The sequence below is a fragment of the Ranitomeya variabilis genome, chromosome 3 (assembly GCF_051348905.1).
Source record: "Ranitomeya variabilis isolate aRanVar5 chromosome 3, aRanVar5.hap1, whole genome shotgun sequence".
NCBI classification, from domain to species: Eukaryota; Metazoa; Chordata; class Amphibia; order Anura; family Dendrobatidae; genus Ranitomeya; species Ranitomeya variabilis.
The window spans coordinates 228,927,209-228,954,722 of NC_135234.1; the positions used below are offsets into that span (position 1 = coordinate 228,927,209).

The 27,514-nt window shown below is 43.8% G+C and overlaps 1 protein-coding gene across 1 annotated transcript; it reads left to right on the forward strand.

Annotated features, from left to right (window-relative positions):
• On the forward strand, window positions 1-26,712 carry LOC143815693 (ADP-ribosylation factor-like protein 8A). The gene is made up of 7 exons (XM_077295210.1): window positions 1-315; window positions 3,584-3,664; window positions 5,855-5,928; window positions 12,386-12,479; window positions 22,382-22,449; window positions 23,039-23,109; window positions 25,611-26,712. The coding sequence occupies exons 1-7, from the start codon at window positions 61-63 to the stop codon at window positions 25,658-25,660; spliced, it is 693 nt and encodes a 230-aa protein (XP_077151325.1). The 5' UTR covers window positions 1-60; the 3' UTR covers window positions 25,661-26,712.
• Window positions 26,713-27,514: the final 802 nt, after the last annotated feature.

Genomic DNA, 27,514 nt, shown 5'->3' on the forward strand with positions numbered 1-27,514 from the left:
GCAGGAGGCGGTGCCAGCCGCCCTCTCGTCCTCCTTTGTCTGTGCGGAGGAGGGGCAGGGATGGGTACCGCTCCTCGCCCCACCCACCCAGCCACTCCGGGGATTGCTGCACCCATCACTGCCCGCACCGTACAAGCTGCGGCCGGCCGCGGGCTCTGGATCGTGTCCTGCCCTCCCCGCTCTGCTACAATCATGCTGGCGCTATTTAACAAGCTCTTGGACTGGTTCAAGGCTTTATTCTGGAAGGAGGAGATGGAGCTCACCCTGGTGGGCCTGCAGTACTCCGGGAAGACCACCTTTGTCAACGTGATAGCGGTGAGCGATGGCAGCGAGCTGGCGTGGGCAGAGGGGGCGCACGGACCCCGGCCCTGCGGGTGGCTGGGAACACTGTGCCGGGGGAATCACATCACTGCACGGGCTGCAGCCATCTTGTTGTGTACCACACTGATGTGTGATGCTAGGCCCGCAGCCCCCCGCACAGGCGCCGCAGGACGTGACTCGCACACGGGGATGATGGGGGTAGTAGGCCGGAGGCCGGGGCGGGCAGGCATGTCACCTGTAGTGTCCGGGCCACAGCTGGCTGCATAGTGTCCATCACACATCCGCCTGTCACATGCCTGTCCGTCTACGGATCTGCCTGTCTGTCTACGGATCTGCCTGTCCGTCTACGGATCTGCCTGTCCATCTACGGATCTGCCTGTCCGTCTACGGATCTGCCTGTCCGTCTACGGATCTGCCTGTCTGTCTACGGATCTGCCTGTCCATCTATGGATCTGCCTGTCTGTCTACGGATCTGCCTGTCCGTCTACGGATCTGCCTGTCCATCTACGGATCTGCCTGTCCGTCTACGGATCTGCCTGTCCGTCTACGGATCTGCCTGTCCATCTACGGATCTGCCTGTCCGTCTACGGATCTGCCTGTCCGTCTACGGATCTGCCTGTCTGTCTATGGATCTATCCATTATGTATCTATCCCATATCTGTCTGTCTGTCACATGTCTATCCCATCCATTATGTATCTGTCAGTCTATGTAGCTATCCGTCCATTATGTATCTATCCCATATCTGTCTATGTATCTACCCATCTGTCCGTCCTGCAGTGCAGTCACATACCTGTCCCCTTACATGAAGTTGCCCATTGCCACCAACTGCACAGACTTTGCCCCTTTTCTCTCCCCTATATTTGGTCACTGCCCCCATATCCGAGCTCCATGTGAGGCCGGCCTGTCCCACTACTATGTCCATTAGGCCACGTTCACACATTCAGTATTTGGTCAGTATTTTACCTCAGTATTTGTAAGCCCAAACCAGGAGTGGGTGATACATACAGAAGTGGTGCATATGTTTCTATTATACCTTTCCTCTAATTGTAATTGTAATACTGACCAAATACTGAGGTAAAATACTGACCGTGTGAATGTGGCCTAAGGCTCAGTATCAGGGGCTGAATGGCCCCATCACAGATGCTGGTGCTTGATGTCTGGCGCTTTATGATGCTAATGGCGCCCTGTTAATGTCCATCATAGGGGCACACTCATAGCGATGGCTACCTTACTAATGTTACTTGGCCTAGAAGAAATTTGTCACCCCAGCTCCCCGCCAATGATGGGGTAAACACATCGGAGCCCCCTTGATTCTCCCAGATGGAGCGCTGCTCTGAGCCGGCTGACTAGAATTATACATGGCGCCATCCTTGCCACAATTTTACACCAACAAACATCTGCAAAAGCGTGAGCTCGGTTTACAGGAAGACTAACAGGCTTTTTACCATGTACAGTGGTACACGTCACAGCCTAACATCGGAGGTACGGCGGTCGTAGGACGCTTGTCTGGCTCGTACGTCTAACACATGACATGATGGAAATGAGCATTTTCAGTTTGTATTGAGCCAAAAGATGGTGAAAACGTCGCCCATATAGGAGGTTATCAGTTTGTCTTCCAGGAATTGGGTAGAAATCCCTATCCTCATTCCCAATATGGCTGAGCGTAAGATCACCTGATCAGGTTCCATATCAGAGTGATGGAGTAGAGATGGCTATTGATGTGTGTTTCCTCTTAAGTCCTCTTAAGTCTATGTGTGCACACCGAGTCTTTTTGTTATGTTTTTAGAATGGAAACTGAAAAAAAACAAGTTTTTGAGGAGGACTTGGAGACTTTCCGCTCAACTTTTCTGCTCCAAAAACTCCTTAAAAAACACATACCCTGTAAGGTACAACTGTGCTTTTTTGATGGACTAATGATCTCAAGAGCTTTGGCCGCTGCAACCTGACACTGATTGCTTGGACCTCTCAGAATCAGCGCTGGCCTCCTGCACGTCCTTGTATTAAGACATCCATTCACTTTTAAAGGGAATCCGTCAGCAGGTTTTCACTATATAATCTGAGAGAATAATAAAATAGGGACAGAGAGACTGATTCCAGTCATGTCAGTCACTAAGCTATGTGCTGATGTTTCAATACAATCAGTGTTTTCTCAGCAGGAGGTTATCACGACAGGACTAGGTGCCATGTAGTCCTCCTGCTGTGTGTAATCCACCACTGATTAGCAGCTTTCTGCTTATGTAGAGTGTACACATAAAGTTGCTAATCAGGCGTGTGGGACGGGGTTATACTTGGCTCAGCATTTGAGCACTGCCAGATCTGCAGCAAGGAAAACAAAGATTGTATGAATATGGCAACAAGCAGGCCAGCAAGTGACACATCATTGGAATCAGCCACTCAGCCCTTACATCATTCTGCTCTTGTATTACATAGCATAAAGCTGCTGACAGATTCCGTTTAATGTCCGTCATATTATATTACAATTCCCATTGCAGTGGCCGAAAAATGAAAGGGATTATCACAGTGAGAAAATATCCTACTGATATAAGGGTCCTTTTCAGTATTCTTTTAAATAGTATTTCAGGGTTAAAGGGGGTCTCCAATCTCCAATTAAAACAAGTTATGACCTAATGACAGGACAGGTGGTGACTTGCTGATCCGTGGAGGGCCGACCGCTGGGATGTGCACCAATCAGCAGGATGTTGAGTTTTCATTCATGAAGGGGGACTTTTATGTTATAAGGTGGGATGCCCGACCGCCGCTGCATTCATTACCTATGGGGCGGCCCGGAATGGCCAAACTCAGCAGCCTCATAGGGAATGAATGGCACTGCAGTCGATCATCCACACTGTCTCCCTATTCTAACGGATACAAATGTTAGCTCGGACCCCACTAACCTACAAGCCATCACCTACCTGTACATGCAGTGTACAAACCATGAGCACAGATATCTCTGATTGGTGAAGGGAAATGCATGGTGCAGGACGCAGCAGTTAGCTGGATCTTTCCCAGTCGGACATCCTACAATATGCTCTTTAATGTCTCCTTTTAGGCATCCCTTTGCCTGTATAACTATGGGCTCTAGATTTGTGGTGTTACCTCATCGCCAGCGATTCTTATTGATCATGCCTTCCCAGTAGGGCACGCGGCTAATGATTGTCTGCTTGTAGTCATCCATTTGTGACTCACTAAAGAGAGAAGTACAGACATTGCCTTCTCTGAATGTGATGACTCATGAAGATTTCTTACCTCTGTTTCTTTCAGTCTGGACAGTTTAATGAAGACATGATTCCGACGGTTGGTTTTAATATGCGGAAAATCACTAAAGGAAACGTAACCATCAAGGTAAAGTCTATGACTGCACAGTTTATGAAGGAAGAGCTTTTTCCTACAGTCCTAAAGACCCCCATACAAATTAGATGGAACAATGACGATTTGGCCGATCATCTGGCCGACAGCAATGTCAGCTGTCTCTCCCATACACAGGAACGCATGCGCTTCTATGTTCTGTATGACATGACTATGATGCCCCTAGGCAATAACATGGAGGCTTATTACTACATCAAGATGATAAAACACTATAGCATACAGATCTTACCTGTATCAATCTATATACAGGGTGGGCCATTTAAAAAGTTGCATCCAAAATGGCCGCCATGGTCACCACCCATCATGAAAAATTTCCCCCTCCCATATACTGATCTGCAACAAACAGGAAGTTGTATCACCAACCATTCCCATTTTATTTAGGTGTATCCATATACATGGCCCACCCTGTACTAATGCACGTGAGAAATTGTTAGCAAGAACATTGCTGGAAGTAATGGTAGTCATACCCAGCAAAGTACATGGTCTATTGTCAGAACATGGCAAGCAGCAAGTACAATTACCCAGAACCACAGATTAAGTCAGTGTCACCCCTTGACGCGCGTTTCGGCCAGCCTTCCTCAGAAGGGGTGTGTAGGGAACAAGGCAGAATAGTCTTAAATATGGGGTATGCTATCTGATCACCCACCTCGTGGTAATGGCGATGTGTCAGTATCCGCCGCCTGCACCGTAGCGTACACCGGAGGTTGTGTGCTGAGTGTCATGTGACGCTACGGTGTAGGTGGCGGATACTGACACATCGCCATTACCAAGAGCTGGGTGATCAGAGAGCATCAATAAAATTAATTTAAATTTTGAAAAGTTGTCAGAGGACCTTTTTCCTTATAGGTTGTTTACGTTCTGTACGAGAAAGACATCTCAAAGCGATCGGCAGTCGGAAATCGGACATGCCCAATTGTCATCTCCACTAACGATCAGTTGACCAACGCTCCTGTACACATTTGAGTGTTTGCCGAACTGTTGAGATCTCCAGCGTAGGCCAATATTAGTCGAATGTGCAAGGGGGCTTATTATTGATGGGCAGTCTGGTAATCTGGATAACTTGGCTTTGAGAACCAAAAAGATCCGTCTCTTCTGGATCCTAAATGACCACAGCTGAACACACATTTAGGATGAAAATAATGGCTCTCACTGGTGTGCCGGCTCTCATCGGTCCCAGTAGCGAGCCAGCTCTTTGTCTTCGATTGGTCACAAACCAATCACTAGTTTAAATAATGCAATAAATGGGGAAGGCTTTTAACTGCACCTCCACATTTTCTCTGCACCGCTAGCAATGTTCTTATGGGTCTCACTTCCTCTTTCAGCAGACAATGTCACGTGAACGCTGCAGGCAGTCAGCAGCTTCTGCAGAAGTGATGAGACCTCAGAGACTTTATTCAGGCTGTTGCAGATTGTCAAGGCCGCAGCCAATCAGTTATTGCTAATTGACTCCAGTGGTCACATGACATCTTTTGCTAAAAAAAAAAATGAAGCAAGAATGGGGGGAGGGGGGACAAGGTCTTGGTTCTGTAGGTGAGCGAGTGGGTTTTTGTTTGTGGGTATTTTACAACATAACATACTATAGTAGTCAAACCCTTTAATGAATCCAAGTCAGACTGGCTGCTAAAGAGTTTATGGCTTTCAACGCTACTTTGACACCAAACTAGTCTGGCTTTCTGCTGACAGCAGGGCAGAGGACAGGATACAGAGTGGTGTAGAGATACTGCAACTGTCAATCAAAGGGACTTTCCCAAGTATTCCTCTTCTCATTGTTGCCAGCTTTTCTAGGAACAGAATATTTCTAATTAAAAAACCAGATTGCAGTAACTGATGGCCCACTGCTCGTGTGCGATGCCTGGCCAGGTCCTCTGCCTGCCTGTGCCTTTCCTGTTCGGTCCAGGTGGAAGTGTGACCGCTTCAGCCAATCCATCTGGACTGAACAGTAAGTACACGGACCGATGTGGGACCTGCAGTGTTGGATTGTGAGCAGCGGTGGATCAGTAAGGTGAGTATGAGCTATTTTGTTTCGGTGCAATCAGGATGTATTTTGTTGCCTTTTTTCTTTGTTTTTTAATATCAAACTATCTAAGATTTGATCTGAATGTACACACATTCGAAAGAATGTACACAAGACATTTATAACACTCCTTGCTCTTTTCTTTCTATCAGCTCTGGGACATTGGCGGTCAACCACGTTTTCGAAGCATGTGGGAAAGATATTGCCGAGGTGTAAGCGCCATTGTGTGAGTATCGTAATGCATGCAGAAGATTTCCTTATCTCATTGGTAAGCAGCGTACAATGGCTTATGAGAAATCCCAGCCATACCTATCAGACAACTGCCCAATAACCAGCAATCCCATCTGACTCCCAATACCCATGCACACTCACTCCTTCCCGTCACAGCCATTTTTCTTTATTCCATTTTTACATCCATTCTTCCAAGAACCATAGTTTTTGTTTTTTTTCATGTCCAAATACTTATGTGGGTTTATATTTTGAAGAACAAATAGTATTTTTAATGGGATGATAAAAGTTCTCTTTTTAGTCTACCGAAAACTTTAAATAAAATTCTTCAGAGCTGGAACAGGAAAAAAACAGCAATTCCAACAATGGATTTGGGGGTTATATTTTTACAACATTCACTGTGCAGTAAAAATGACAACGTTATTGTGGTTAGTATGATTACCCGGTTATAGTAATTATTGTAGATTTCTATATAATTGTTTATATATAAAAAAAATTACCAGAATTGCTGGATTTTGCTCATCAAGCCTAACAAAAAAAATTAAATAAAAAGTAATTGAAAACGTATATGAATCCAAAAATGGCACAAGTGAACACTACAGCTTGTACTGCAAAAAATACACTTCGCAAAAATTAAAAAAAAAATGATAGGTGTAGAAATATGGTGAATGTGAACCCACAAAAGACTAATTTATTTTTGTGCGTGACAGTAGAAAAACAGACAGTTTTCAAACAGTGTAATGATTATAGAAAAGTAATAATAATACTTAAATAAAACTCTATAAATTTGGTATCATTCTAATCGTGCTGACCCACAGAATAAGTGTCACTTTCTTTGTGCATCACTTGAATAGCAGAAAATATAAAGCATCAAACACTATAAAACACATGAAAAGACAACAGCAGAAATACTACTTCTCCCTCTGAAGAGTTAAAAATTATTTGGAAATAAGTGATATGTACCCCAAAATGCTGCCGCCGACAAATACAACCCATCCTAAAAGCAAAGTCTTCATACAACTACTTTGATTAAAAAAAAAAAAGCAAAATTGCTATCACTCCTGGAATGCAACAATGAAATAAGAGATGAGTGCCGTCCACTTCAGATTCTGGGCTGGTGTTATTACTTTACTATATTGTCATAGCAGCCGACACTACACCCTGGTAAATGGGATTTTCTGAAATCACTCTCAATCCAGATTCCCACAGTGTCGTCACAATAGGTTTTATTTAACAGCAATTTTGCAAAAAAAAAAAAAAATAGTTGATTTATCAGAACTGTGTAAAACTCAGCCAAAGGGCAGTTGTTATCTCTCAAAGTGCTCTTGAAGAGCTAAAGCTACACTGTGATTGGTTACTATTGGTTCCAAAGCATTTTTTTCCAGTTTTCATAAATCTCAGGGCCTTCTTTCATCCTTTATAATAGAGCATCAAAAATCGCTTCCCCCAGATGCAGAGAATGCCCCCTTGTGACCGTCACCTTCCTTGGAATAATCAGATCCTCGGAGAGATATTTGTATTGTCCCCTTCATGGGCGGATATACCGCCGGTTCAACCGATGCGGCTGCAGCAGGGCCCGGAGGCTCCAGGGGGCCCCTGCAGGGCGGCTAATAATGAGGGCAATCTGGACAGTTTATCCGGCCCCGAGGCTCCTGGGGGCCCTTGGCCAAATTGCCCTCATGTGCGGCGGGCAGGGTGTAATCCCTGCAGCTCTGCTGCCTGCAAGAGAAAATGGCAGCGGAGCTGCAGGGAATGGATCTGTACTGCAGTGCTTCCTGCCTGCGCTTCCTGTCTCACCCAGCAGCAGCTGAATGACATCATCATTCAGCGCCGCGGCTGTGTGAGACGGGAAGGTGCTGGCGATGGTGGAGCTTCAGGATACCGTGCGCAGAGGTGAGATGAGGTGTGTGTATATGTATGTGCAGAGAGGTGAATGGTGCTGTGTGTGTGCAGAGAGGTGAATGGTGCTGTGTGTGTAGGGGGAGGAGAGGGCAATGATGGGGCAGAAGGCAATGATTGGGTTGACGGAGAGGGAAATGATGGGGGTGATGGGGCAGAAGGCAATCATTGGGTTGACAGAGAGGGCAATGATGGGGGGGTGATGGGGTAAAAAAACACCAGATTAATTTTGTACAGGGTATACTTAGAAAAAAACCAAAAATTGAAAAAACCCTTAAAAATACTTTTAATAGATATGCATTAAAATATGCTAACCATCGCTTGAAAAAACACACAATACAAATTACCAACACCCGGGCTGGGTAGAGTAGTGAAAAATTCCTAAAGTAACCCTGGAGGGCTCTTAGTAAACTAGCCCTTCCTACCAGTGGAGGTTGGCACCCTATTAATCAATGTGGCGCCCCCTCTCCTCGTCGACTATTCCTCCTAGCCCTAGATGTCCCTACCAACTACCCACGCCCGAACCCAACAGCAAACACACAAAACTCTATCTAGCTGGACTATTCTGTAATAAAGTTACACAAATGATAGTAAATCAGTGAAATATCGTAACTCCACAGTACTGACCTATAAGAGGGATATTTTTCATATAATCATTAGGGTATAGTAACCTTAAATACTTAGGCCAATACAGCTCGAGTAAAGTAGCATAAATGGATCCAACTGAAATAGAGACTATCTGCATTTATATCACAGTGACCACGACTTGTCCCAGCATCTTTATGGTCTCATTAGGTGTGAGATCATTGTATACTCCACCTATCCACATATTAGGTGAATCAACATCAATATAGGATACCAGCAAAAATCATTTGAACGTATCACAATCCTGAATTAGTAAAGTAATGCTACCAGGTTCTTGCAAACAAATAACTTAATGGATAAATCACAGTATCCCAATCATTCTAGGTTCAGTGTCCAAGCAAAGACAAGGCAGCCTGATGTCGCACAGTATAAGTCATGGTTTATAATGCAATAAAATACCTTGCTAAAGCCACCATAGTGGGTCACTTATCTGGTCACTTGTCTGATCATATCTGGTCATTTGTCCCAGTTTTTTTTCTTATGGCGTCCCTACGCGTTTCGCCCTCTCCCATCAGGGCTCATCAGGGGACAATAGATAGGAGCATGCCGAAGTGGCTATGAAAAATATTTAGAATTGAGAGTCCTCAGTGGTTGATACCTTTTAATGGCTAACTGAAAAGATGGTAACAAATTGCAAGCTTTCGAGACTACATACGTCTCTTCATCAGGCAAAGACTAATACAAATTCTGAAGAACCACATATTTATGCACAACATAGTATAGAAAAAAAAAAAAAAAAGTCGAGAGGGGAAAAAAACCATGGATAAGCCAGGTGACATGAGTGGCTATGATAATAGATGATCAGTGTGGATCACTGGGGTAGAAGGCAATGATTGGGTTGATGGAGAGGGCAGTAATAGGGGTGGTGGGGGAGAAAGCAATGATGGGGTGGTGGAAAGGGTAATGGGGTGGGGGAGGAGGAAATGATGGAGGTGGTGAATGGGCAATAATGGGGGTGGTGGGGAGGAGGAAATGATGGAGGTGGTGTAATGGGCAATGATGGGGGTGCTGGGGGAAAAGACTGATGGTGGGGGAAAGTGCAATGATGGGGATGGTGGGGGAGGAGGAAATGATTGAGGTTGTGGAATGGGTAATGATGGGGGAGAAGACAAACATGACAGTGGAAAGAACGATGATGGGGTGGTGGGGAGGAGGCAATGATGGAGGTGGTGGAATGGGTAATGATGGGGGTGGTGAGGAAGAGGAAATGATGGAGGTGGTGGAATGGGTAATGATGGGGGGGTGGGGAAGAGGAAATGATGGGGGTCGTGGAATGGGTAATGATGGGGGTGGTGGGGAAGAGGCAATGATGGAGGTGGTGGAATGGGTAATGGTGGTGGGGAAGAGGAAATGATGGAGGTCGTGGAATGGCTAATGGTGGGGGAGAAGACAATGATGATGGCGGTGGAAAAGACAATGATGGGGTGGTGGGAGAGGAGGAAATGATGGAGGCGGTGGAATGGGTAATGATGAGGTGGTGGGGGAGAAGGCAATGATGGTGGCAGTGGAAAGGATGAAGAGGGTGGTGGGGAGGAGGCAATGATGGAGGTGGCGGAGTGGGCAATAATGGGGTAGTGGGGAGAAAGAAATGATGGAGGTGGTGAAGAGGGCAATCATGGGGGAGAGGGCAATAATGGGATGCGGGTGGAGGAGGACAATGAGGGGTGTGGGGATTGGGATGGGAGGAAGGGAGATTTATAATGGATTTAGGAACAGGGGGAGGTGGAGGAAGACGTTATCTATTATGTCTAACACAGTCCCTTAGTATAAAGTGTACTCACTTTTTATGTATAGCAGTCCCTCACTTATTATGTATAACACCATCCTTAGTTACATAGTTTCCTCTTTTGTTATGTATAACACCATCCCTTTTTACGTACCATCCTCTCTAGTTATATATTATGCCCTCCCTTATTATATATTTTCCTCTGCTGTTATGTGCAGTGCTGTCTCTTACACAGTGTATTTTTGATATTCACAGCACCCTCTTTTATTACATAGTCCCCTCTCTTGTTAAATATAAAATTACAACTGATGGAGTAGCCGGTGACCAGACTACCAGTCCATCAGCTCCTCCTTTAGAAAATAAGCTTTCCCATGCTCCATCAGCCATCATTGCATTTATACAGCTTACATGACAGGACAATATAGAATAAAAAACAGGGATCTATAAAATCCAATATGTAAGAGACTGAACTGTACATAGCGAGAGAGGGCACTGTATAATAAGGGATGGCAATATACATAATAAAGGAGACTATGTAATATATATACATGTGTGTTTGTCTCTCTATATAATCTTTGTCACCTTAAAGGGAGGGGAGCCGAGACACATTTCCTGCCCAGGGGTTAAAGGGAGGGGAGCCCAGACACATTTCCTGCCCAGGGGTTAAAGGGAGGGGGGCCCAGACACATTTCCTGCCCAGGGGCCCCAAGCTGTCTGTGTCTGCCCCTGGTCCCCTTATATACTTATACATGGTTATTAGATCGCCCCTCAGTCATCTTTTTTCAAGACTAATCCTAATTTTGCTAATCTCTCTGGGTATTGTGGTTCCCCCATCCCCTTTATTAATTTTGTTGCCCTCCTTTGTACTCACTCTAGTTCCGTTATATCCTTCCTGAGCCACCGGTGCCCAAAACTGTACACAGTACTCTATGTGCGGTCTAACTAGAGATTTGTACAGAGGCAGTATAATGCTCTCATTATGTGTATCCAGACCTCTTTTAAAGGGAACCTGTCACCCCCAAAATCGAAGGTGAGCTAAGCCCACAAGCATCAGGGGCTTATCAACAGCATTCTGTGAGCAAAGTACTGCAGTACGCAGGCGCCGGGCCTCTCTGACCTTACCCGGCCCCTGCGCACTGCAGTACTTTGCTCTGCCCTCAACAGGGCAGATCTCGGCGCTGAAATCTCATCTCCCGTATCTTGGTGCCGAGATCTCCATCTGCGCATGCGCCGCCCTCGGCAGCCATTTTCCCAGAGTTCACCGCATAGGAAATCATGGAACTGCCGGGGGCTCAGGTCTTTCACAAAATGTCGGCAGAGCCCCCCCACGCCGCAGAACCGGAGACACCAGCAGCAGCACCACCGCCAGGCGCCCCTCCTGCAGCAGCACCGCATATCGGAACACCCCCTCATCCCAGCCTGTGGCCTGCAGCATCACCCCACTCCTGCCTCCTCCAGCAGCGACCCTGGGAGCCTGCTTAATTTTTATTGAGAAAAATTTTTTTTTCTTATTTTTCTCCTCAAAATATGGGGTGTGTCTTATAATCTGAAAAATACGGTAAATATTCAAGCAAGTAAAGCAGCACAAAATGTAAAGAAATGTACTGAGCCATTCAAAAATATAATAAAAATAGAAGTTCAAATAAACCTTTTTCCTTTTGTTACAAAAATATATAAACCGTTAAATGCTAATGTAATTAGTCATGTGACTTCTATAATAGGGCTGAGTCGCTGACTATTAAAATATCACATTACTTATCCTGCATTTTGGATACAATTGAAACATTTATTATGGGGCACTTTAATAAAAAATGTTGAACAAGAAATCTTAAAGTGGTTTTTAAATGGTAATAACAAACTACAGCTTGCCCCTCATTTCCGCAGGAAAATAGGTTGTCACCTTCAGAATATTGAGCCATAAAGCAATGTCACATTTTTTTTCTATAAAAGTAGTGAAACATAACAAGAACTATAATTTTGGAATTGTGGCATTGCCACATCTGTACTGGTCCGCAGAATAAAATTAATTTTTTTTTTTTTTTACTACATAGTAAACACACCCTAAAAATGAAACCCCCAAAATTGCCAACTTGCTGTTTCTTTCATTCTACCATACAAAGTAGTATTGTTACCACTCAGAGTAGAGAAGCCGTCTTGTATACGGGTGTCCTTTATCTTTCCATAGATACATGGTGGATGCTGCAGATCAAGACAAAATTGAAGCCTCAAAAAATGAGCTCCATAATTTGCTGGATAAAGCACAACTGCAAGGTATTCCGGTAAGTGTCCTGCCTCCAGTCTGCAAACGCTTACTGCACCCAAACTTCCTGTTAGCGTTTATTCTCCTGGCATTTCTCGCTCTGGTTTTTCATGTGTTTTTTAAATTAATTGGGCAGATTTACTGATTTTGTCTGTCACTCAGACAGTGAAAAGTTAGAGATGTTGTAAAAAATGTCCTTGCTGTATGATACATTTTGTGCATCTTTGGACACTATCTAGCCTAGTGGTTGTCTTACTTTGCAGCACTTTTGTGTCTACACTACCGTTCAAAAGTTTAGGGTCACCCAGACAATTTTGTGTTTTCCGTCAAAACTCATACATTTATTAATCAAATGAGTTGCCAAATTAATTGAAAATCTAGTCCAGACATTGACAAGGTTAGAAAAAAAGATTTTTATTTGAAATAATAATTTTCTCCTTCAAACTTTGCTTTCGTCCAAGAATGCTCCCTTTGCAACAATTACAGCATTGGAGACCTTTGGCATTCTAGCAGTTAATTTGCTGAGGTAATCTTTAGAAATGTCACCCCATGCTTCCAGAAACCCCTCCCACAAGTTGGTTTGGCTTGATGGGCACTTTTTGAGTACCATACGGTCAAGCTGCTCCCACATCAGCTCAATGGGGTTGAGATCTGGTCACTGCGCTGGCCACTCCATTACAGATAGAATACCAGCTGCCTGCTTCTTCCCTAAATAGTTCTTGCGTAATTTGGAGGTGGGCTTTGGGTCATTGTCCTGTTGTAGGATGAAACTGGCTCCAATCAAGCACTGTCCACAGAGTATGGCAGAGTATGGCATGGCGTTGCAAAATAGAGTGATGGCCTTCCTTATTCAAAATCCCTTTTACCTTGTACAAATCTCCCACTTTACCAGCACCAAAGCAACCCCTGACCATCACATTCCCTCCACCATGCTTGACAGATGGTGTCAGACACTCTTCCAGCATCTTTTCAGTTGTTCTGCGTCTCACAAATGTTCTTCTGTGTGATCCAAACACCTCAAACTTGGATTCGTCTGTCCATAACACTTTTTTTCCAATCTTCCTCTGTCCAATGTCTGTGTTCTTTTACCCATATTAATCTTTTCCTTTTATTAGCCAGTCTCAGATATGTTTTTTTTCTTTGCCACTCTGCCCTGAAGACCAGTATCCCGGAGTCGCCTCTTCACTGTAGACATTGACATTGGCATTTTTTCTGTTACATTACAGACTCTAATGTACTTGTCTTGTTGCTCAGTTGTGCAGCGGGGCCTCCCACTTTTCTTTTTACTCTGGTTAGAGCCTGTTTGTGCTCTCCTCTGAAGGGAGTAGTACACACCATTGAAGGAAATCTTAAGTTTCTTGGTAATTTCTCGCATGGAATAGCCTTCATTTCTAAGAACAAGAATAGACTAGAGTTTCAAATGAAAGTTCTTTTCTGGCCATTTTGAGAGTTTAACCCCTTCATGACCCAGCCTATTTTGACCTTAATGACCTGGCCGTTTTTTGCAATTCTGACCAGTGTCCCTTTATGAGGTAATAACTCAGGAACGCTTCAACGGATCCTAGCGGTTCTGAGGTAGTTTTTTCGTGACATATTGGGCTTCACGTTAGTGGTAAATTTAGGTCGATAATTTTTGCATTTATTTGTGAAAAAAAATGGAAATTTGGCAAAAATCTTGAAAATTTAGCAATTTTCAAATTTAGAATTTTTATTCTGTTAAACGAGAGTTATGTGACACAAAATAGTTAATAAATAACATTATCCACATGTCTACTTTACATCAGCACAATTTTGGAAACAAAATTTTTTTTTGCTAGGAAGTTATAAGGGTTAAAATTTGACCAGCGATTTCTCATTTTTTCAACAAAATTTACAAAACCATTTTTTTTAGGGACCACCTCACATTTGAAGTCAGTTTAAGGGGTCTATATGGCTGCAAATAGCCAAAAATGACACCATTCTAAAAACTGCACCCCTCAAGGTGCTCAAAACCACATTCAAGAAGTTTATTAACCCTTCAGGTGCTTCACAGCAGCAGAAGCAACATGGAAGGAAAAAATGAACATTTAACTTTTTAGTCACAAAAATGATCTTTTAGCAACAATTTTTTTATTTTCCCAAGGGTAAAAAGAGAAACTGGACCCCAAAAGTTATTGTACAATTTGTCCTGAGTACGCCGATACCCCATATGTGGGGGGAAACCACTGTTTGGGTGCACGACAGGGCTTGGAAGGGAAGGAGCGCCATTTGACTTTTTCAATGATAAATTGGCTCCAATCTTTAGTGGACACCAGGTCGCGTTTGGAGAGCCCCTGTGTGCCTAAACATTGGAGCTACCCCACAAGTGACCCCATTTTGTAAACTAGACCCCCCAAGGAACTTATCTAGATGCATAGTGAGCACTTTGAACCCCCAGGTGCTTCACAAATTGATCTGTAAAAATGAAAAAGTACTTTTTTTTTTCACAAAAAAATTCTTTTAGCCTCAATTTGTTCATTTCCACATGGGCAAAAGGATAAAATGGATCCTAAAATGTGTTGGGCAATTTCTCCTGAGTACACCGATACCTCACATGTGGGGGTAAACCACTGTTTGTGCACACGGCAGGGCTCGGAAGGGAAGGAGCGCCATTTGATTTTTGAATGAAAAATTAGCTCCAATCGTTAGCGGACACCATATCGCGTTTGGAGAGCCCCTGTGTGCCTAAACATTGGAGCTCCCCCAAATGTGACCCCATTTTGGAAACTAGACCTCCCGTGGAACTAATCTAGATGTGCGGTGACCACTTTAAACCCCCAAGTGCTTCACAGAAGTTTATAACGCAGAGCCGTGAAAATAAAAAATCATTTTTCTTTCCTCAAAAATGATTTTTTTAGTCCACTATTTTTTATTTTCACAAGGGTAACTGGAGAAATTGGACCCCAAAAGTTGTTGTCCAGTTTGTCCGGAGTACACTGATACCCCATATGTGAGGGGGAACCACTGTTTGGGTACACGTCGGGGCTCGGAAGGGAGGGAGCACCATTTGACTTTTTGAACGCAAGATTGGCTGGAATCAATGGTGGCGCCATGTTGCGTTTGGAGACCCCTGATGTGCCTAAACAGTGGAAACCCCTCAATTCTAACTCCAACACTAACCCAAACACACCCCTAACCCTAATCCCAACTCTAGCCATAACCCTAATCACAACCCTAACCCCAACACACCCCTAACCCCAACACAACCCTAATCCCAACCCTAACCACAACCCTAACCCCAACACACCCCTAACCCCAACACACCCATAACCCTAACCACAAGCCTAATCTTAACCCTATTTCCAACCCTAGCCCTAAATCCAACCCTAACTCTAATTCCAACCCTAACCCTAAGGCTATGTGCCCACGTTGCGGATTCGTGTGAGATTTTTCCGCAGCATTTTTGAAAAATCCGCAGGTAAAAGGCACTGCGTTTTACCTGCAGATTTACCGCGTATTTCCAGTGTTTTTTGTGCGGATTTCACCTGCGGATTCCTATTGAGGAACAGGTGTAAAATGCTGCGGAATCTGTACAAAGAATTGACATGCTGCGGAAAATACAACGCAGCGTTTCCGAGCAGTATTTTCCGCACCATGGGCACAGCGGATTTGGTTTTCCATAGGTTTACATGGTACTGTAAACCTGATGGAAAACTGCTACGAATCCGCAGCGGCCAATCCACTGGGGATCCGCAGCCAAATCCGCACCGTGTGCACATAGCCTAATTCTAAGGGTATGTGCACATGCTGCGGATCCGCAGCGTTTCCGCAGCTGCAGGTCCGCAGCAGTTTCCCATGAGTTTACAGTTCAATGTAAACCTATGGGAAACAAAAAACGCTGTGCACATGCTGCGGAAAAAACTGCGTGGAAACCAAGCGGTTTACATTCCGCAGCATGTCACTTTCTGCGGATTCCGCAGCGGTTTTACAGCTGCTCCTATAGAAAACCGCAGTTGTAAAACCGCAGTGAAATCCGCAGGAAAACCGCAGTAAAAAATTTCACATATTGTGCTCCAAAAGCAACAATTATGAATATCTTTGCAGTGCAGCGATGCAGAACCAAAAGCAAAAGAGCCGCAGAATCAGGCAAGCTCATGAATTTTTAAAAGTTGTATAGCTTGATATTTTTCGAGCAGGTGGTAGGCCATCTTTATATGCACACTAACCCTAAAAATGAATAATAAAAGTAATTTGCAAATGATGATTACCTATGTCCCGTTGCTATTCTAGGAATCTGACTCGGTGATTTTTTTTAGATTTCATTAGATTCTCTGCAGCGTCTCACCATTAATGACACAATGAGAAGTTGGATTAATTAGACATACGGCAACACATCACCAACAATTTCTCATGTGGACAGTTATGTATGTGCGAGCGGAGACCTGGCAGAGATGTGTGCAGGCGTTATCCATCTGCAATGATATCTGCCTGGCCGTAACCTTACTCCCCACAGGCCAGAATATTGGCAGTGATAACGGAGGTCGGGACCTCTACACATAACTACACCAAGATCACAAAGGACAGATCAAAACCGAAATATGTGTCAGAATTAATGTATATACTCGAGTATAAGCCGACCCGAGTATAAGCCAACCCCCCTAATTTTGCCAAAAAAAACTGGGAAAACTTAATGACTCGAGTATAAGCCTAGGGTGGAAAATGCAGCTGCTACCGGTAAATGTCAAAAATAAAAATAGAGACCAATAAAAGTAAAATTGATTGAGACATCAGTAGGTTAAGTGTTTTTGAATATCCATATTAAATCAGGAGCCCCATATAATGCTCCATACAGTTTATGATGGGCCCCATAAGATGCTCCATACAAAATACAGCCCATATAATTCTGCACAAATGCTGATTATGGCCCCATAAGATGCTACATAGAGACACTTGCCCCATATAATGCTCCACAAATGCTGATTATGGCCCCATAAGATGCTCCATACAGTCATTTGCCCCGTGTAATGCTCCACAAATGCTGATTATGGCCCCATAAGATGCTCCATACAGTCATTTGCCCCATGTAATGCTCCATAAATGCTGATTATGACCCCATAAGATGCTCCATACAGACATTTGCCCCATATAATGCTGCACAAATGCTGATTATGGCCCCATAAGATGCTCCATACAGTCATTTGCCCCATGTAATGCTCCATAAATGCTGATTATGGCCCCATAAGATGCTCCATACAGTCATTTGCCCCATGTAATGCTCCATAAATGCTGATTATGGCCCCATAAGATGCTCCATACAGTAATTTGCCCCATGTAATGCTCCATAAATGCTGATTATGCCCCATAAGATGCTCCATACAGATATTTGCCCCGTATAACGCTGCACCTGGCCCCATAAGATGCTCTATACAGTCATTTTGCCCCATATACTGTTGCTGCGATAAAAAAAAATCACATACTCACCTCTCGTCGCTCAGGCCCCCGGCACTTGCTATATTCACCTGCTCCGCGTTCCAGCGACGGGCGCCGCTGTGTCTTCCCCCTCCTCTGCACTGACTGTTCAGGCAGAGGGCTGCGCACACTAATTGCATCACCGCGCCCTCTGACCTGAGCGTCGGTGCAAAGGATGCAGAAGACGCGGCGGCGGCTGGCGACAGTGGAACGAGGAGCAGGTGAATATCGAGCACTGCTTATATTCACCTGCTCCTGGCGTGGTCCCTGCTTCCCCGGCGCTGGCAGCTTCTTCGTGTATTGAGCGGTCACATGGTACTGCTCATTAGGGTACCGTCACACAGTGGCATTTTCATCGCTACGACGGCACGATTCGTGACGTTCTAGCGATATAGTTACGATCTCGCAGTGTCTGACACGCAGCAGCGATCAGAGACCCTGCTGAGAATCGTACGTCGTAGCAGATCGTTTGAAACTTTCTTTCGTCGCTGGATCTCCCGCTGTCATCGCTGGATCGTTGTGTGTGACAGCGATCCAGCGATGCGTTCGCTTGTAACCAGGGTAAACATCGGGTTACTAAGCGCAGGGCCGCGCTTAGTAACCCGATGTTTACCGTGGTTACCAACGTAAAAGTAAAAAAAAAAAACCGTACATACTCACCATCTGATGTCCGTCAGGTCCCTTGCCGTCTGCTTCCCGCTCTGACTGTCTGCCGGCCGGAAAGTGAGAGCAGATCACAGCGGTGACGTCACCGCTGTGCTCTGCTCTCACTGTACGGCCGGATCTCAGTCAGAGCAGGAAGCAGACGGCAAGGGACCTGACGGACATCAGATGGTGAGTATGTACGGTTTTTTTTTTTTTTACTTTTACGCTGGTAACCACGGTAAACATCGGGTTACTAAGCGCAGCCCTGCGCTTAGTAACCCGATGTTTACCCTGGTTACCAGCGAACCTCGGCATCGTTGGCCGCTGGAGAGCGGTCTGTGTGACAGCTCCCCAGCGACCACACAACCACTTACCAACGATCACGGCCAGGTCGTATCGCTGGTCGTGATCGTTGGTAAATCGTTATGTGAGACGGTACCCTTACAGTAATGAATATGCGGCTCCACCCCTATGGGAGTGGAGTGGGGTCCATATTCATTACTGTAATGAGCGGTACCATGTGACCGCTCACTACAGGAAGAAGCTGCCGGGGAACCACTATACTCGAGTATATACGGTAAGTATTGTACTATTAGTTTACGTTCTTCTTTCTCCTGTTTGTTAGGCAATCCCTGCATGTGTTGCAGCTGTCTAACAGCCACGAGACGTGGAGCTGCGGGGACTTAAACATAGTATTTGAGCACGCCAAAGATACCCGGTTAGCACCCGAGCATGCTCAGATAACACCTTATCCCAGCACGTTCGCTCATCACTATTCCTAATCTATGCTGTTTCCACGCTTAATAAATCTCAGAGAACAATTCGGTGTAAAGCCAGGTTCAGACCAGCGTATTAAAAATTGTCTGATTTTCATCCATGTGATATCTGTGTGACTCTATTTGATGCCCGTGTAGTGCCCATATTTAAGCATGAACAGGATAAAATGCACATGACCAAATTCAGTTTCCTAGGAAAATAACGGTAGAGTGTCTGTAAATATCAGATGCGATACGATTGATCCATATGGGATCCAATTTTTTTTTCAGCACCTATAGGATTCTTGTTTATTTTGGCCAAATATTCTAAAGTTTACTTTCTATTGGTCATGTGAGTTGGGGGGGGGGGGGCGCATTTTGAGATGGCTTTAACTAGTTAATGTCCAGTTTTGAAATTTGTTTTGCATTATGAATTTATCAATTTATATTTCTGGGTTTTGGGCTTCATTTAGACATCCATGAGTACCTATTATAATCTACAGGGCTGTTCACACGTCCGTGTTTTTTACAATTTTTGATGTTGCAGATTTTCAGCAGTATTTTTGCACCTATTAGAGTATATGTCCACGGGCCAGATTACATCTGGATTAGCTGTGGATTGAACGCTGCGTACAGCCGCAGCATTCAACCCGCAGCGTCCAGATGTTACAGCATAGTGGAGGGGATGTAATGAAATCCCGTCTCCACTATGCGTGCGAACACGCATCCAGCGGCCTGCGCTTACGGACATGTGGCACGTCTTTTTAGAACACAGCCTGTTTGTTTACCTTGCAGCGACGCTCCTTCGCCGCAAGGTAAATAACTAACAGGGTCCCATGTATGGGGTGCGGCGATTCCGGATGTGTGCAATGAACACATCCGGAAATCACCGCGCGTTCAGAAGGGGGCGGCACGGGTTTTCCGCTCCGTCCGAAGCGCCGTCAATCCGGACCGTGGACATGCACCCTTAGGCTGTGTGCCCGTGTTGCATTTTTTATGCGTTTCTGCCATGTTTTTTGCCGCAGCGGAAACGCTTAAAAACTCATTCCCGTGCAATCCTATGGGATTCCGCAGTTGCTGTTCCCATGCTGTGGATTTTCCCGCTGCGGAATCGCATAGCAGTAAAATCCGCAGCATGTTCATTATTTCTGCGGAATCCCAGTGATTCCGCTGCCATAGGATTTCATTGAAACGCTCACTTTACGCATGTGGCTATGCCCACCATGCGTAAAGTGAGCGCTTCATGTGCGGATGGTACCTGGGTCTTGAGGAGAGTAGACTCTCCTTCAGGCCCTGGGTACAATATTCCTGTAAAAAAAAAAAAAGAATGACCGTAAAATAAAAAATAAGGATATACTTACCTTCCGATGGCCCCCGGAGTCCTCCCTCCTCTCAGCGGTGCATGCGGCGGCTTCCGTTCCCAGGGATGCATTGCGCGAATCACCTGAGATGATGTCGCGGTCATGCGACCTTGACGTCACAAAGGTCCTTCGCACAAAGCATCCCTGGGAACAGAACGTATCGGGAGCGCCGCTGAGGAGATCGGGGGCAGTCGGAAGGTGAGAATAACCATATTTTTTATTATTTTTAACATTCTATCTATTACTATTGATGCTGCATCATTAGTAAAAAGTTTGTCACACTTGTCAAGCACTATGCTTGCCAAGTGTGACCAACCTGTCAATCACTTTTCCAAGCGATGCTTCAAATCGCTTGTAAAGCGCAAGCATTCTGCAAGCTAAAAATGCTTGTGTTTTGTGGGAAGACGTATGTGAATTCCGCATGTGTTTTACCCGCGGCAGGGAGTTGCGGAAATGCTGTGGACATTTCCGGAGCATTTCTGCAACATGGGCACATAGCCTTAGGGTATTTGCATTTTTTACATGCGCTTTTTTGACGCTGTCGTTTTTGTGCCTATTTGATATGTCATGTTTTAAAGAGAACTGTGGGGATTTTCACAGCAAAACCTCATTATGGGAACATAACATGAATGTCAGCCGTTCTTAGGATGTTTTAGGAAAACCTTTGATTTAGGCCATGTGCCCAAGTGCAAAAACACATTTTTCTTTTATCTGCTACATTTTTTTTCTTCAGGCGTTCACAACTGTATACACAATAGCAATCTGCTCTGATTAGTGCGTTTTTCCTATCTTTTTTATGCAATTTACCCTTTTCGGTGCTTATTTGGTGCAGATTTGACAGTATGGGTATTATGTTCTAGGGCAGTGTTCCCCAACTCCAGTCCTCGAGCCGCCAACAGGTCATGTTATCAGGATTTCCTTAGTATGGCCCAGGTGATGGAATTGTTGCCTGTCTAGATGATGGAATTCTCACCTGGGCAATACTAAGGAAATCCTGAAAACATGACCTGTTGGTTGCTCTTGAGGACCGAATTTGGGGAACACTGTTCTAGGGTAAAAACACTGGGATGCTGCACTGAAAGGGAACCCATCACCAGAAAAAAAGCTGTTAACCCTCAGATATGGGGTTTATCTGCCTGGTGCCCACACTTAGTTGAACTGTGGCAAGAAAATGTGCTTTATGTTCCCCGTAATGTTCTGTTTCAGGTACAGGGGCAGTGCCGGCGCGGGTTCAGTCACCGTCCCCAACCCTGACTGAGAGCTGAGCCCCAATGCAGAGCCAGTGACGGTCAGGGCTGGGGACACGGTATCAGCCGCGGCTCTGTATACTGAAACCTGGGCGCTGCGGGGGATATAAAGCTCATTTCCTCCCCGCAGTGTTCGGCTGTGTAGGTACGGACAGGTTAGTGACGCTGTTACCCTGCACAGTGCTGTATAATATGATCACAATATAATAAGGGATCACACATTGTGATTGGAGGAGGAGCGCTTCTTTACCACAACTGTTATTTTACCTGAGTTCTTGCTGAGGGCATGAGTTCATGAAATCACAGCCCCCTTAATAAACTGTTAAACACAGAAGGTTCTCTGCTGCAAGAAACGCATTTGCGCTATGTGGGAACGTGGCCTTACAGGTATTTTCTGGGGTTTTTTTGTGTGTTTTTTCTTTTTTTTTTACATTCTGTCAAACACAATAATTTCATTTTTAAGCCGCTTTTATGTTTCTTTTTCAGGTCCTTGTTCTTGGAAACAAGAGAGACATTGCTGGCGCTCTCGATGAGAAAGATTTAATTGAAAGAATGTGAGTATATGGTATACTACTCTATTAAAACAAATGCTAACGTTACAGAAAGTTCACAATGCTCCCGCTAACACCGCGATCCATAAGGGCAGACGCGCTGCTCATTTCCCTGAACAGTTTTCTTTGTGGAAACACTAAATTGCAGCGCAGATTTGAAATCCACAGCTTGTCAATTTTTGCATATTTTATTGGCTATGCAATCAGTGAGCCAGTGTCTGGGTACTGATATTAGATAGATAGACAGACAGACAGACAGACAGACAGACCGACCGATCCATGGTATCTGTGCTGTACAGAACTTTCCAGATCTCATGTGCTTCAGTTCATACTGCTACTACTTGGCCCGATCATTCTCCAGTCCTGGTGATGTTGTATAGTTCTCAGTCATTGGTGTCCATTCATGAGCAGCCTTTCTCCCCTCTCAATGTTATATAGTATGCTTTTCCTCTATTGTCCTTCGCATCCTTTCTTCTGATTTGGCTGAACTTGATGAACATGTTCAGCCATAATAATAATGTAACCAGACAGAAAAGGTTCTACCTGACAGGCCTAGCTGCGCTCTATTCACTCAGTTCTCTTTCCTCTTTAGGAACCTATCGGCAATCCAGGATCGGGAGATCTGCTGCTACTCCATTTCCTGCAAAGAAAAGGATAACATTGGTAGGTAACAAAGAAACAATGGAGTATGGCTGGAATAGGGGAAAATGAGTTTGATCTAGGAGACTCTTGACAAGTGACGTGTGCGCTACACCATAAATCTCATCAGTCCCCAACAGCTGGATCAGTATGTAGAAAGCATAGCTGTGGAGCAAGTGCAATAGCGAACTATATTATTGCTTGGGCTTTGTGGCAGATTAAAAATGGCAATGCTAAAAGAGTTTCACTCCTTACCTAATCCGGTTTCCATAAAATAGTATATTGGACAATGAAAAAGTATAGCGAGTCCTATTGTACGCTATACGGGAGACTTTCCTTATTGTAAACTGTTCTAATCACACAGAGTGACTTTTAGGCTGCCGTCACACTAGCAGGATTTGGTCAGGATTTTACATCAGTATTTGTAAGCCAAAACCAGGAGTGGAACAAATAGAGGAAAAGTATAATAGAAACATATGCTCCACTTCTGCATTTATCACCCACTCCTGGTTTTGGCTTACAAATACTGATGTAAAATACTCACCAAATACTGCTAGTGTGACGACAGCCTTATAATGAGCATATTCGGTACCTTCTGTATATATTATTAAGCATAAGGGTCATCATATACAGAATATATTGGATACACATTGGCACAGGGTTTTTATATCAGAACAGCATATAATTTATTGTCCATTTTAAACTTTACAGCTTCAAAACAAAAAAACGCTTTGCTACAGTGCAAATGAATTTCACAAACAGTCCTTTCTTCAGGCACAATGAAGCAAAGTAAATGTAGTAGCCTCACTAATCTTGGTATTCCAGGCAGTATCCGCTCACGCAGTTTAAATGTGCTCAACATTGGTTTTGAAAATTCGGGTTTCCAACCAAGGTTTTATGAATGGACAGGAGGGGACATAATAAATAGGTAGGTTGCATAGACTGGAAAGGCACATGAGATTATGCCCTACCTATAGATGAGGGGATCCAAACTAAAATGGAGGTAAAACACGAGTAAGACTTTTTACACAAGACGTAAATGGCTATAACCTATTGATGAGGTAACACTAGAAACATGTGGAGAACAGATGTGAGGAAAGAATTAAGTGAGCACATTGCATCAGAACAGTCATAGCTATAGTGATTGGTTAAATGTATGATCGTGTCTGAAAACCAAAGTATAGTTTAATTGGTTATAATAGTAATTCAAAGGAGAGAAAAGGAAGAGAATGCAAGAGAGCAGAAGAAGGAGGGGTGAAAAGAAAGTAACGAGGGAGGGGGATGGGAGCAATAGGAGCATAAAAGAGACTGGGAAAAGGAGGAGAGAGGAGTGGGGCAGAAGGTAAGAGGGGGAGAGGGAAACTGGAAGATGATAGTGATGAATGTGAGATACAGAAGGACTAGAAAACAGATGTTCGGGGTTAATGCCGTGTCTTTTGTGGTTAATGCTCTCAAAATTTGAAAGATCCAGGATTTATGGAGGCAAGTACAGTGTGATTCTATGATAAAGGGAGCAGATATTCATGTAGAAAACATCCAGCAACCACAATTGAAGTTGCTGGATGCCTTCTTCCTGATCATTTTCACCCGGGAGCTAGCCAGCGGCCTGTGTCCATGCACCGCACCATTATTAGTTTGTAGGATATCTGGACAGGGTGAGCTCTTGAGATATTTTTCTTTGCCTTTGTTGGTAGATATTCATATGCACAGAGTACCAAACTTAAAGGGGTTGTCCGTTCTAAAATAATAAGTCTGCAGTCACTCTGTGTGACTGCAGACTTACAAATCCCCCAGTGCACGCACTGTGCACTGCGAGGATTCTCCGGTTTCTGAGCCGGGAATGGCGGTGATGTATGCGATATGCATGTTCTCTGGCAGAAGCCGTCTAGTGAGCACGGCCTTGCTTTATACAGGTACATGCAGCAAGGGTGCAGCCGTCCAATTTTTGAAAATGTGGGTTTCCAAAGGTTTTCTGTAAGGACAGGAGGGGATTTAGCCTTTTAAATATTCTGATTAAATTCCAAGCCCACCAGTGTGCTATCAAGTGTTCTCCCATAGCCCCAGGGGAATAGAGGATGAGCACGGCTGGTCCAGTTCACAATCTGTAGTAGGAGGTCTTGTGAATCCAGTAGCTCATTATTCGGAGTATTTATGCCAGGATAGTTAAGACCCCTTGTAGTCTAGTTATTTCCCCATATAAAAGATCTACATAGGAAATTGATCCTTTGTTCATCTTTTTTAGTGAAACAAAAATTGATTTTAAAAAGCTGCTGTATAGCGGGCATATAACATTGGCAAATTATAATAGCTTTATTGATTATTGTCTTCATCACCTTCCACACTCCTAAAACCTACTAATAGGGAATTTAGATTGTGAGCCCAATTGGGGACATTAGTGGTGATGTCTGTAAAACACTACGGAATATGAGGTTGCTATATAAGTATATAATAATAATAAGTATATAACATGCACATGGATGATTATATGTTACTCTGTTTTGTAATATCTTGTACGATTCTTTCAGACATCACTCTACAGTGGCTTATTCAGCACTCCAAGTCCCGGAGGAGCTGAAAACACCAAATTCCTGGCTACCACTTTTAAATATCCTGGAGAATGTGTTCCTTCTAGGACTTACCACAAATACTGAGAAAAAGGAAAGGCGTCCAAGTCCTCAATTCTCTCTTTTTCCTCCTTATCTTTTGGGTATTCTCTCTCCCTTCTTCTCATTTCCTTACGTCTCGATTTTAATGGTATTTTTACACTCTCCTCACTTCCATTGTAAGATATTGTCCACCTCCTAGCTCATTCAGCCATCTCTATGATAGCCCTTTCTTGTTGTTGGAGTGTGTGTATATATCTATTCCCGTGTACATGTATATAATTTCATTTTCTCTGTTTTTATTTAAATGTATGAATTTAGTTATCTGCTGGTTGACTGATAACGTATCAACATTAATTTATATAGACCACTTTGTCAATATATATATATATGTATGTATGTATGAAATATCATATAGTTGTACGCAGACTGGTATGCCTAAACTAATGGTTCACTACAGAAATTATACCGAAAGAACAGGCCATTTTCTAGACTATTTATATAAACCTGCTACAGAAGACAAGTATATAGGCAATAATGGCCTGTGCTCGGCTCGACCCAGTGTCCATCACCTGAAGAGGTGACCGCCATCTTAAGGAGCAGAATAAAAAGGTGGATAAAACCGGCTGAATTATTTTTTGGGGGGGTATGAATTTATTTTATAGGACGACTCGGTATTACGTTTCAAAAGATTTTGGATGATTTTAATCCAGGTTCTCACCGCCTGTTTGAAGGAAATGCATCTTTAATGAAGTACTTGTCTCATGTAGAAATACAGAGGAGCTGCATTCTATACGTATGAGTATGTAAAGTGCCGCTCGTGTCTAAGACTACAGCAAATGTTTGTTACTAGATATTCAGAACCGTTTGCCATATCCTGGTCAGTGCTGACATTGGCACTGTTATACAGTCTACTAATTACAAAGACTTTTTTTTTTTGTTTCTTGAGGTCTGTTTTGAGGTCTGTGTATATTTTTTTTTTTTTTTGCTGTCTAATAAATTAATAACTTTGTCAACTATGAAACTTTTTCTGACTTACTGTATTATTTAAGCCCCACCATACACATTAGATTAATGTCGGCCAGAGATATCAACGGTTTGTGAAGACAGTCTAATGTATATGGGAACTCCAGTTGATTGGGGAATTTGGGATCCGGCTTGTCAAAATTCACACTGCTGATCCTTTTGTTCTCCCAAAGATAAGCCACCACCAGAGATGTCTGCTAGCGGCATTCTCATAGATAACACTGGAGTGCTTGGTCAAATGAGCGCTCCTGTTTATGGGCGATAGCGAGCTAACTGCTATTCTCACAACCCAAACTTGACAGCCTCGTAGGCATAGGTCAGATGATCCGCAGCCAGTTTGTGCATCACGGTCCAAACATCGAGTGTGATACATGGAAGTCTGAATTCAGCCAAAGTTGTAGTCTAAGCCTTCTTCTAGAAAACACTGCAATTGCTGTGAATGAGTATGGTTGAAATGTTGCAAATATTTTTTCATACATTATTTCCCTATACATGTATTTTAAAAACAATACAATAATAAAGCCACTAAAAATATATTAGCTGAAAAAATATTGTAACCTGTCAGTTAATTTTTTCATTTAAACTGAGCACCTCCCCCTATTGGTACTGCCAACCCTCTATATTTGCGTTTACTTTTTCCCTTCTACTACATCGCTGTATTTTGATTGGTCAACATCATTGAAGAGAAAAGGCAAACAAAGTTGTGTTGTACACGCCCACTTGGGTTTGAAGGGAAAATTTACATATTTATTATACTTGGAATGAAGTGTCACAGAAGATGAAGAAAAACTATTCCAGAC